Source organism: Melanerpes formicivorus, unplaced genomic scaffold (assembly GCF_026170545.1).
Source record: "Melanerpes formicivorus ecotype bairdi unplaced genomic scaffold, bMelFor1.0.p_v2 SCAF_4, whole genome shotgun sequence".
In the NCBI taxonomy this organism is placed as follows: domain Eukaryota; kingdom Metazoa; phylum Chordata; class Aves; order Piciformes; family Picidae; genus Melanerpes; species Melanerpes formicivorus.
This window is the reverse complement of record NW_027142356.1, coordinates 7,377,763-7,390,662: the sequence shown is the minus strand read 5'-3', so window position 1 is coordinate 7,390,662 and position 12,900 is coordinate 7,377,763. Positions and strand designations below refer to the sequence as shown.

Sequence of the window (12,900 nt, the reverse complement as noted above, 5' to 3'; positions counted from 1 at the left end):
GAGCTCCCAAACAGAAAGGGACCTGGGAGTGCTGATTGACAGCCGTCTGAACATGAGCCAGCAATGTGCCCAGGTGGCCAAGAGAGCCAATGGCATCCTGGCCTGCATCAAGAATAGTGTGGCCAGCAGGAGCAGGCAAGTCATTGTGCCCCTGTACTCCGCACTGGTTAGGCCACACCTTGAGTACTGTGTCCAGTTCTGGGCCCCTCAGTTTAAGAAGGACATTGAGACTCTTGAACATGTCCAGAGAAGAGCAATGAGGCTGGGGAGAGGCCTTGAGCATAAGCCCTATGAGGAGAGGGTGAGGGAGCTGGGATTGTTTAGCCTGGAGAAGAGGAGGCTCAGGGGAGACCTTATTGCTGTCTACACCTACCTGAAGGATGGTTGTAGCCAGGGTATTTGGGTTAAACCAGAACTTAATGCATTTTGTGTTAATTTTTGTGTGCTGCAGTTGTCAAAGAGCTGTTGTTAGTACAGCCTGTGAAGGTTTATTAACTTTAGGAGACCTTTAGATTTGTTGTTGAAGCACTGCTTGCCTTGTCCTTCAATGTACGACAGAAAAATGGCCAGAAAGAACTGGCTACCTGCACTGTTAATGTGACTTTTGGGGCATAAGTGACAAAAGCATTCAACCATATTAAACTACTGGAAATCTCTACTGGTTCAGTGCTCAAGCACTGCACAGATGCAATGCTCACTATAAATATGCCTTTGCTTGATTACACTTTGAAAACTTGGATATAAAAGTCATTCCATCTAGTACCTATGATATTCCAATAATAAATAATTCTAGGAATAATTTCACATGCACAGCTGGTACTGCAATACTTCCTAATTAAATATCAAAGCAAGTAATTAGACTCTCAAGTGTCCTGAAATTACAGAAGTACTGAACAGTGTTGAAGTAATACTTATCATTTCTGGCAGCTATACAAATGCAGCAGCAAGCAACATGTACCCATAAATCAATGGACAGAAAGGTTAAGTATTGTGCTAAAACTACAGAGTTAGGTTTTCCACCTGTACAATCTGTGCAAGGCATTACAGAATCACAGAACATTAGAGGTTGGAAGGGATCTCCAGAGATCAAGTCCAACCCCTGTGGCCGGTTGACGTTGCCCCCTTAAGAAAGGGAATATGGTGGACGGAAGTTGGTAAATGGAAGGAATAGTCTAAACTATTTCATTGGTAAAGTGGGAGGAAGCACCTTCTGAGCTGGGACTATACTGGACATTTCCAGCACTTCTCAGTCAGTCTTGCTTCCGTCTTTGCTTCGTGCAGCAGCTCTGCCTGTGCTGGGCTTTCTGCCAAGGCCTCGGCCTTGAAGACCAGATAACAGCCGGTATTAACTCCTTTCCAATTAACACAAAACTGCTTTTAACTTCTTTCTTTCGCTCTTTCTCTCTTCTAACCTAATCTGGGGAAAGGGGGGAAAGAGGGGAAAGAGGAGGTGGGGAACCCCCTCTCTGCCGAGGGGTTTACTCTCATTTCTGTGTTACTCTGTTGTATATCTTTGTATATATTGTAGATATTGTAAATTTGTAAATATCTCCCTGCAAATCCTACACTGCTTTGTAAATATAGCTCCACTGCTTTGCTAATTCAGCTTGTGAGGTTTTTTTTCCTTTCCCTTCAACTTTTTTTCCCTTTTACTTTACAAGGGGGAAGGGAGGAGGCTTCTTGGCCTTACCCCTTCCAAACTCACCACATTTTTTTTATTGGCGCCCAACGTGGGGCAGATAATTAGTTTAGTTTATTACTTGATTGATTTAGTGTTTTCCAGCTGAATTAGCAAACATGAAGGTATTGTGGTTTGTGGAGCGATTGTTCTTTTCAATTTTTGGGGCTCTGGTTTACAGGTATTGTTTGGGTTTGATTTTGGATTACCTGGGTAAATATTTGGTGCGGACAATTTATATGTGGGTTATGTATAAAGTTAAATTATGGTATGGAAAATGTATTAATTTATTATGGCCAGTGAGATACAGGAATGTTACCTCCACCACTCTCCCAATTGAGATAAAGAGTTTTAAGATTCCGCCTGAGGAGACAGTAACTTTAGGTGATGCCTGGGATCCAAAGGTGATTTATTTCATGTGTATAATTCTGCTGCTGGTGATAACTAATGTGTATTCTCTGTATTCCTGGCGTCGGGAGAAAAAGGTGTCCAGAGCTTGTTTTGTTATTAAAACTAGATCAAAAAGAAAACGCCGTGGCTCTCGATCAGTCCCAGAGTCATCTAGTGACGAGGACTGTGGAGAACCCGTGTCAGTTAAAAAGAAGGCTAAAAAGTTAATTGGTAAAGCAGCTCTAAATGACTTTGCTGATTCTGGCAAGCAGCCAAGGGCATCGGCTGGTATCAACATGGCACCTACTCCTTCTCCCACTCCTTCTCCTTCTTCTTCTTCTCCGTCGGCCATTAATGGAGCAACGTCACTTCCACCCACTCCCTCGGTGGGACCGGAAGTCACTGCCCCAGCAGCTGATTTATCTCAGGACCTGTCAGCTTCCATTAAGGTGGCTGTAAATTCAAACACAGCTCCAGTCAAGATGGCTCCTTTAAAGACTAGAAGTGGAAAGGCCCAAGATGGAGAAGAAGAGGTGGAGACTGATCCTGGTGAGGGGCCCTCTACTCTAAAAGATCCTGCTCAGGAGGAAGAGAAGGTTTGTTTTAAAGATCTAGCCAACCTAGTGAGATCAAAGCAGGATAGAGATGAAGTTAGGAAGGCAGCTGGCAAAGGTGGTTCTCAGCTTAAAGAGATCCTTAGGAGAATGACAGCAGGATTTTACGGGCAAAGAATTCAGGGAGATGAAGATCAAGATGATATTACAGACTGTTCGTCACCACGGGAGGAATTGAGAAATGTCCGTAAAGATTTCACCAGGGCAGATAAGGAGCCAGTTCTAGCTTGGCTTAGTAGGTGTTATGATACAGGTGCTTCAGCTCTAACAGTTGGAGACAAGTCAGCAGCTCAGTTAGGAACTCTCTCAAGGGATAATGGAATAGATAGGCATCTAGGCGAAGCTCTCGGTAAGGTTAATCTGTGGATACGCCTTTTAATAGCGGTTGCCCTGAGATACCCTTCCCAAGATGATCTTCCATGGAATCCTAAACCCTGGACTACCATAGATGAGGGAATTAAGCGCTTGAGAGAATTTGCTGTTAGAGAGCTACTCTATGGTGAACATGAAACTCTGAATCCTGATGACATTCCTGTGGGTATTGGTCTTGCTAAAAAGATCATCAAACTTGCTCCTTCCAATTATGCAAACATTCTGGCAAGCAGAATTGTGTCAAGAAGTTATGGTGGAGCTTCTCCTACGGTTGGCCAATTCAGTGATCAAATGAGACAATTGGAGGATAGCATGACACGTGGTTCTTTGGTTTCAGCCATTAAAACAATGTCTGGTGATATTCAGAATTGCATAAGAGAGTTAAAAGATTCCATATACCAATTGGCACAGAAGGATAATTTCAATTCTCCCTCCAGGTGGATACAAGTTTCATCTGTGAGGAATACACGTCCTCCAAGGAGGTCATTCCAAAACAGGACATTCCAAAACCGGTCATTTCAAAACAGACCACCAAGGCAATCACATAGAACTATTTGGATAACTCTGCGTGATCAGTTTGGTGAGAACATGAACCGCTGGGATGGCCAACCAACTTCTAATCTTTTCAGGAGACTGAGGGAATTGCAAAGTGGCAGAACCCGAGGTAGCAATACCAGAAGGGTAGCTGTTACTTCCACAGTTCCCCAGAACGACTCTTATGGCTCCAACAGTGGCTCCAGTTATAACATGCAAAGTTATAACCCTGCACAACCCCCCTGCCAAAAGCAGGATCACCTAGGGTAGTCCACACAGGAATGCATCCAGATAGGTTTTGAACGTGTCCAGAGAGGGTAGACTCCACAACCTCACTGCTCTCTCACCCTCACCATAAAGAAGTTTCTCCTCATCTGGAGGAGAAACCTTCTATGTTCAAGTTTGTATCCATTGTTCTTTGCCTTATTACTGTGCACTACTGAAATGAGATGCCCTATCCACTTCACACCCACCCCTCAGATACTTATAGACATTGATCAGATCCCTTCTCAGTCTTCTCTTCTCCATAATAAACAGCCCCAGGTCTCTCAGTCTCTCTTCATAGGGGAGATGCTCAAGTCCCCTAATCATTCTCATGGTCCTCCACTGGATTCTTTCCAGCAGGTCTCTGTCTCCTTTGAATTTGACACAGCATTCCAGGTGTGGTCTCACTGGGGCAGAGTAGAGGGGGAGAAGATCTTCCCTGGACCTGCTGGACACTTTTCTTGATGCACCCCAGGATACCATTGGTCCTCTTGGCCACAAGGGCACATTGCTGCCCCATGGAGAACTTGCTGTCCACTAGGACACCAAGGTCTTTCTTTACAGCCCCTAACCTGTACTGGTGTATGTTGTTATTCCTCCCCAGCTGTAGGACCCTGCACTCGTCCTTATTGAACTTCATGAGGTTTGCCTGCACCCAGCTCTCCAGCCTTTGAGATCTCATTGGACGGCTGCACAGCCCGATGGTGTGTTAGCCACCCCGCCCACTTTTACATCATCAGTAGACTTGCTGATTTGCGTAAATCCCCAGCGAAGTAATTGAGTAAAAATAAGAGATGTCATTTAATGATAGACTGTGATTTGACAACATTTTTATGGCATCATTTCAGATATGATTTAATCCAGAGATGTCTATTCATATATAGTGAATTCCCTCCTCCAAACCACGTACTGCACACAGTCCCATATGCTTCTGTACCTGCCTAGATACAGATGCATGCTTACCAAAGGTGACAGTGATACCCTGCTGTGTTGCCTTCCCTCATAACAATGCTGGTCTCCTTTCTGCAGTTATTCACAGTTTCACTGATGAAAAGTGTTTCAGGAGAACTGAATGTTAACAGTGTTGTTGTATGTGTGGACAGACATCCCTTTGGTTTCTTTAAATATGTGTATCAGTAATAATAAGCATTCTCATAAACAAAATCTTGTACAGTACAGTCCAAGCCAGCAGGAAACTGGTTGTAAAGTGGTGCCAGATACTAAATGCAAGACTGCTTTATGTTTCCCACAGGAAGCTGTGATAAGCGCTAAAGATGGCATCATGACATTTATATGTAAAATTATTTAATTACATTAGCAGAAATACTATAAAATTACCAACCTAAAACATGTAAGTATTGGAAATTTCAGTGTTCTTTTTTTTAATTATTTCCTCCTGGCAAAACTAGAGACAATAGGTAACAACAGCCTGCACAGAGACATGAAAGGAACTGTTGGTAATCATCTCTAATATTCCTCAGTATTCACAGTACAAATGGACAAGAGACCTCCCAGCACAGATCCATCATGTCTGGTTTCATTTTACCTACAAAAAAGTATATCTGTTAACAGGACACATTGTGACTTACTCTGCTGAAAATGGTAGCTGGGCTAGCACTTCACATAATTGAAGAGAGAAAGACAGGAGTGAAAAAATTTACATGGCTCACAGCTTTTCTTTTTGTGTTTCAAGCACAAAACAGAGCTTCTCTTCATTTCTGCTTTATGGAAACTATGGTAGCTAACAGATGCTACAATGCCTGCAGAAAACAACAAATAATGATCACCAGCCAAGGGAACTGTTAGCCTCTGAAATGGAACAGAATACTGCAGTTGCTCATTTCCTACAATCTAGTGTCCCAGTGTTTACTCAAATCACATCAAATAATTGTGGACAAGGACTGTAATTGCAGATCACAACACAAAAAGACACCAGGGTCAATAAAATAAAACAAAAAAAACCCCACCCTGTAACTGTATTCTGTGACTACAGGTACAGAGAAAAAAAGGTATTTTTTAGATAGTCAAGTATAAGGAAGCAAATATATTACTTGGAAGAATCAATAAAAATAAAGTTAGAGAAGATATTAATGTTATTTTCCTTAGGGAAAGGAGGATCTTCAGCCAAGAGAGAATACAAAACCAAAAACCCAACACCACCACCACAAAAAAACCCCAACAACACCACCCAACCCACAACAAAAAAAACCACAAACAAACAGACCCAGTAAAACCAACCCAACACCAACACCAAAATTAAATTTAGGTAAGTCATATTCAAAGGAAAATGATACAAAAGCATATTCATCTTTGCTTTGACTAACAATAATGAAATGCAAGAAAATGACTAATGGATGTTGGAATGTTATAAAATAGCATTATTACCTCCTTCTTTCAGGTGGTAAAAATGATGATCGTGGTTGTGCTGACATTTGCCATCTGCTGGCTGCCCTACCACATTTACTTCATAGTTACTGGGATTTATCAACAGCTAAATCGGTGGAAATACATTCAGCAAATCTATCTGGCCAGCTTTTGGCTTGCCATGAGCTCCACAATGTACAATCCCATTATCTACTGCTGTCTTAATAAGAGGTAAGAGATGGTTATTAAATGATTGGTATGCATAATGTGAACGAGAATACAAATAGTTTAAAAGACAGAATTTTCACTTCAACAGGTCTCAGTTAAAGAGAAAGAAAACAAAATGCTCCTTTAGGTTTCTGCTTGAAATACATCTCAACAAACCAAATGAGCACTTCCAGTAAATATTTTAGTCTATTAAAATTTGAAAAAAACCTAACTCTTGAGGTTTCCATAAGCAAAATTTAAAATCTATAGCAGTTTAGTATTTTTTGTCTTACAAACATTAACATAAAGAAGTAAAGATAGTCATTAATAGCATACAGTGCAGTCTGTATGTTCCCTAACTGTAGCCACAAATTTGTTTTGCAGGGCAGGAAGGATATAGCATAAAACGTGATTCACTATGTATTTCATACCTCTCCATTAGATTTCTCCTCTGAAGTCTGTACCAGGCTAAGAAAACAGATACTTCTATTCTCATTCCTCAGTCATAAATTACAATACAATACAGTACTTGATAGCAAAGCATTGTGCTTTGAATTCCAGAGGCACTGCACTTGTTGAGTTTGGTGATGTTTTACAGATGTTTGGCAGTTTTAAACTACAGGATTGCAGACTGAACTCATGTTCATTCTTGTAGGACAAGGATCTAAACAAACTTCATCCTAGCCACCCTATTTTTCAGCGTTTCTTCTAGTATTACTGGAAAAAAGAGTGCTATGAATAAATTAGTTCAAAAAGTCAGTATGAATTAGTACTGAATTAATAAGCTTAAATATTATTTGAACAAGCATCATCTTTTGAATGAGCAGCCAGTGTGACGTTTAATTGCTGACAAGCTTTATACCAAATCTGTTAAATATTTATAAGATCCCACTATAGACCACGCAATAACAGCCTAAAAAAGTCTAATTGCTAATGAAGTGATCAAATCCTGTTGCGATTGATTGGTGTAAAAACGCTGGAGTCTGCCCCCTTGATGAGGGTAGCTTGTGGTGCTTAATATTCAATCTTTTAAGGTAACGCCTGATCTCATACCGCCTTCTGTTCCTTTTGAACATTTACAACTGTTTAAAGAAGAGATAAAGCTTTAATATGTAAGGATGAAATGCTAACTCAAACAGTGAATTTCCCATGAATTTCAACACCGATCAGATTTCACTGGCTGTCAGCAGTGAAAAAGAGAAAAGGTATCTGCAAAACCAAGGTCTCACATTTTCTCAATTGCTATCACAAAATCTGCTGTCACAAAAGTGTTGCCCTTTTCTTAATAAAAAAATATAATAAATTATGGCAGATGTTGTTTTTAAAAAAGTTAATCTCTAATGTGATTTATGTTGGCATTCATACTCTGCAAAATTAAATACCTGGATTAAAGGATACAAATTAACCCCCAAAAAATAATTTTGAGACACACTACAGATCATCTTGTTCAGAATTTAATGCAAGAATGAAACACTGATGAAAGTTTTCTTGTAATTAAGTTCCATATTGAAATTACGAAGCCAGAATGCCTGGTTACTTTTCATGCAGTAGGAAAATACAGCCTAACACTGAGAGTCTGATACAGTATTGATACCTTTGCTGGGTATAGTATCAGATGGAGTCAAAATACTTGTTCTTAGTATCATCTTACAGGCTAATTAGGACATTACTTAAGTTTCTAGATAAAGAGTATATTATTTCAATATGAAGAAAAGTCACATCCTGAAGGTGAAAAAAAGTAGAAAGTGAGATAAAAAATAATACAGTTTACAAATATTTACATCTTCCTTCACTAAGCCTATTTCCATCAGAGGTTCTTTTAATATCTTTTTGTAATGTGGACTGCATCTAAACAGAGGAATGCTAAGCAGCAAGCTACACTATCACAGTATCGCCAAGGTTAGAAGAGACCTCAAGGATCATCGAGTCCAACCTGTCACCACAGACCCATGACTAGACCATGGCACCAAGTGCCATGTCCAATCTCCTCTTGAACACCTCCAGGCATGGTGACTCCACCACCTCCCTGGGCAGAACATTCCAATGACCAATGACTCTCGTGGTGAAGAATTTTCTCCTCATCTGGAGCCTAAACTTCCCCTGATGCAGCTTGAGACTGTGTCCCCTTGTTCTGGTGCTGGTTGCCTGGGAGAAGAGACCAACTCCCTCCTGGCTACAGCCACCTTTCAGGTAGTTGTAGAGAGCAATGAGGTCACTCCTGAGCCTCCTCTTCTCCAGGCTATGTCCTTCTTCACCACCATAAGACAGCTCTGTGGCAGATATTAAAAGCTGAGGGGGAAAAAAAGGCAGAGAGAAAGGCAGAGAGAAAGGCAGAGAGAAAGGCAGAGAGAAAGGCAGACAAACCAACAAATTTCTTTCTGTCAGATCAGTCGACTTCTGCTGAAAGCTTGATCTAAATTTTTATCTGTAGTCATCGCTGTCAGAGTGGAACTGTTTCTCAAAAGAAAAAAAGGGGTGGGAAAAAAGCTTACAGACAAAATGAAACAAATATAAGAGAAGCAAGACAGGGGAGAAAGTCAGCTAAGTTTTATGGCAAGTTGCAAAGATGTTCTTTTCATAAGTATACACCAAAATTATTTTTCTAATATGATTTGCATTCTTGAAATGCTTTCACATGGAAAGTAGCAATGGTCTCTAGAGTAAATCTCTGCCTCTGGAATTGTTGCAAGCACTAACAACTAAAGCCTCAAAATTGCCATTGGTATGTTGCTCACATTCAGTTCTAAAGATTCTAGGATTTTCTTTAATTATAAAATATTTGGAAAATCATTTGTACAAACATCAGCCATGTGACCATTTGAGGCTGTGCCTTTGAGAAAGGGACAGTGCTGGGACACTCTGGCTGGATGTTTTGGTGAAGGCAATGAAAACATTGATATTCTAAATGAATTTCATTGGTAGAATGCAGTTTTAAGTTTTAGTTTTACCTCATTTTTCCCATTTAAGCATCTCTGGTAAGGAAGCATAGAAGGGATTTTGGAAGCTGGAAGCTGGCAAGGTATTTTAGAGAAAAGGAGGCTACAAATTTTCTTGCTGAGAAGTGATGCAGGTGCAGATTTCATCATAGGTCACATCAAAACAATTTCTGTGAAGACAGAGCCATGAAAGCTTGTGTCTTTTTATTTAGGTATGTGCAAAGGAAGTGAAATTGAGCACCAGGAAAACAGCAATGTTAAAAAGCAGGGAAAGTACACAGAAAATTAGAAACAGAAATGAGCTGTGACAGCTATATTTTTTACCTTACTTAGACTTAATCAAGCAACATCCCACTGACTTGACCACCAACACTATCAGGGGCAAGATAATGAGTTAAGTCAGTGTCCTGTCAGCACTGTGTGTGCTCTCAAATGAAGACCTGTGGCTGGGTCTTGCAAGCAGAGGCTTTCACCAATTACCTTTCCTCCTAGGTTTCGAGCTGGCTTCAAACGAGCTTTCCGTTGGTGCCCCTTCATTGAGGTGTCCAGCTACGATGAGCTAGAGCTCAAGGCAGCCAGATTTCATCCCACCAGGCAAAGTAGCCTATATGCTGTGTCCAGAATGGAGTCCAGCATGACAATGGTGTTCGACACTAACGATGGAGACAACATCCACAGCAGCCGTAAGAAAAGAGCAGCTCCAAGGGACACGAGTTTCAACGACTGCTCACAGAGGAATTCCAAGACTATCTCCACAGCCTCAAGTCTCATCAGTTCACTGCACACATCAGCAGATGATTATTCCTAAGCGTTTCATGGTGACAGTTGCTAAAAGGGTAGCACTGGACAAGGATCATCTGCTTTGGGACTAGACATTCATGCTACAGGAAAGTAAGCATAATTCCACTGATGAACCCTAGGCATAAATATGAGACTTGCAAGCATCACTTACTTTTTCTGCTTTGGAAAGAAAGAGGAACCTGATGCATGCACCAGTTCAAAAGCACAACTGCACCTTCTACAAGGCAATGTTTGTAGGCGTTACGTAAAATAAGCTAAGGGCACATGGACACAAACCCAGACATTGTTTCAGTTGTACCTGATCTGTGGCACTTATGTTCCACTCACTAAAATCTAACAGGCTCCTTTGTGTATTGAAGCTGAATTGTATGATGGTTTCCATTATGAGAGAATTTAATCTACAGTAACAAAATTACATAAGAGCTGACTAAAATAAAAAGAGAAAAAAACCCTTTATAAAGACCTAATGGCCCCCACGTCTACTCAAGTTCAGCTCTCTCTGCAGCAGTACATTTTTCGAATATCAAAAGTGTTGTTTTGTTTGTTCATTTCCTTGCTTTGAAAAAGGAGAACATCTCTAGGAGACTAATCCAGATTCTGCTGAAGTTTCTGTATCAGTGGACATTTGACTCCAATGGAAGGTGTACTTCCAGGAGGATGCAATATTTAGATTAATGTCCTATAGCTTTGTATCTTAGTGCTAGTGGAAAGATCTTTCTTCAGTGACCCTAACAGAAGCTTAGAAAGATTTTAAACTGGTGATTCACACATAAGGAAAATACTCATGTGTCCATCAATGAACTTTTTTTTGCAGAAGATACATATATTTCACTATGAAACACCTTCACAATGGGAAAAAAAATATTAGCATTTGGGCTATTTTCCCAAATTTCCCATAGCTGGATGCATGCAAAAATACTCCTCTGTCTTCATCTGAAAACACATCAGGCAATATTACACACACAATGTCCCACCCAATTCAGTCAAAATCCACTGATGGTCACTGTTGCAAAGAAAGCTGAACTTAATACAGAAGAACCAGAAGACATTTTTTGCTTTAGATGAATGGCTGTTATCAGTTGTGTGGATCACGGAATGAGAGGGGTTGGAAGGGACCTCTAGAGATCATCTAGTTCAAGCCCCCTGCCAAAGAAGGTTCGCCTAGAGCAGGCTGTACAGAAATGAGTCATTGGAAACCTGCCCTAACGCCAGAGATAGAGATTCCACAACCCCTATGGGCAAACTGTTACAGTGCTTCACCACCCTCAAAGTAAGGAAGTTCCTCCTCATGTTTAGACAGAACTTCCTATGTTCAAGTTTGTGTCTGTTAACTCTTGCCCTGTCACTGGACACCACTGAAAACAGACTGGCCCCATCCTCCTGACACCCATGCTTTAGTACTTGTAAGCATTGGTAAGATCCACCTCCCTCAGTCTTTTCTAGGCTAGAAGTCCCCAAGCCCCACAACCTTTCTTCATCAACTGGCTGTGTATGTTCTGAAAGAGTTAATTAAAATCTAAGCAAGAGAGTGTGAATGTCTTCCTAAGTCAGCCAGATTGGCACAGGGGAGTGTATAATTAGCTTAACTCAACACCTTACCAAAGCTGAGCAATTATAACAAAGAAGTTTGAAGAGAGAAAGGTTTGAGCTGGCTTTAGCTAACATTCCTTCTCAGCAACCGGGGGTGCAAGGCATTGTGACAGTAAGCATAAGAGACCAGTAATGAGAATCATGTTTGTATTGTGATTCTTCTGTGTAGTCAGCTGCTGTATTCTGCTAAGTGTAATTTCTGTATTGTAATTTCAGTGCGCTGCTGTATCACTCAGCTAAATTAAAATCCTGTGTAAGGTGAAATGTCATCAAACCCAGTACTTAATATTAAACCCTCCACACGTGGAATAAATGAAGAACATGGTCATAGAACATTGTGCTCTGATAAAAATGTATCATTAGTCCCAAACTCACACTTTTCCTGTCCAAGGCCTGATCTTAAATCCACTGAAGCAATGAACTCTCCTCGTTAATGGTTTTCCTTTTGGCTTGCATTTCTCAACAAACAGCTCTATTTTCCATCATGCCACAGTTGTACTCTGACTGTTCCTTCAAAACAAAGGGTATACTAAACTAACAAGTGTTGTGCAATGCCTATAAAAATAGCTTTCTACTCTATTCCCTTGAAATAACCTCTTTAAAGAATTTTAAATCCTCACCGGTATTTATCAGCTCTTATGACAAGATTCAAGGTATCCACACCCCACACCCACCCAAAAATGTACCTAAGCATGTTAAGCCTGATGGTGACATATTACAAACCCACGCTGTAACATCCTCTGCCTCATGTACACCTTTTCAGGAACATACAGCAAACGTATAGCTGTTAAATAAACTGTGTTTTCTAACTATGGCTGTTACAAAATCAGTGTTGATAAGCATCAATAAATGAATGTAAGTTTGAATAACATGGTTGTAATGAGATTTATTGGAGAGCATAAATCTTAAAGAGCTGTATATAAAGATACAGCATCACAAACCTATGAAACTTCATTCTCATTTAACAGTTATGATCCTTGGTTGACAAATATTGAGGAAGAAATGGTGGCTTCCTCACACTTGTGTCTTTAATTAGTGAAACAATTTCACTTACAAGGTACTTTAGAGTATGACCTTCTGGACAAGCAATCCATTGATAATCTCCCTGTGTTTTGAGGGGTAGTGTGGTGATGTGCTTCCCTCTTCCCCA

The 12,900-nt window shown here is 40.5% G+C and overlaps 1 protein-coding gene across 1 annotated transcript in view; it reads left to right on the top strand.

The window, feature by feature from the left end:
* The window catches only part of TACR3 (tachykinin receptor 3), a 47,847-nt gene extending 35,283 nt beyond the window's left edge, over window positions 1-12,564 (top strand). The window contains exons 4-5 of the mRNA XM_068171069.1: window positions 6,251-6,447; window positions 9,852-12,564. Of these exons, the coding sequence (XP_068027170.1) occupies window positions 6,251-6,447; window positions 9,852-10,167 (513 nt within the window). The 3' untranslated portion in view covers window positions 10,168-12,564. The remainder of the gene's footprint in view (window positions 1-6,250; window positions 6,448-9,851) is intronic.
* Window positions 12,565-12,900: the final 336 nt, after the last annotated feature.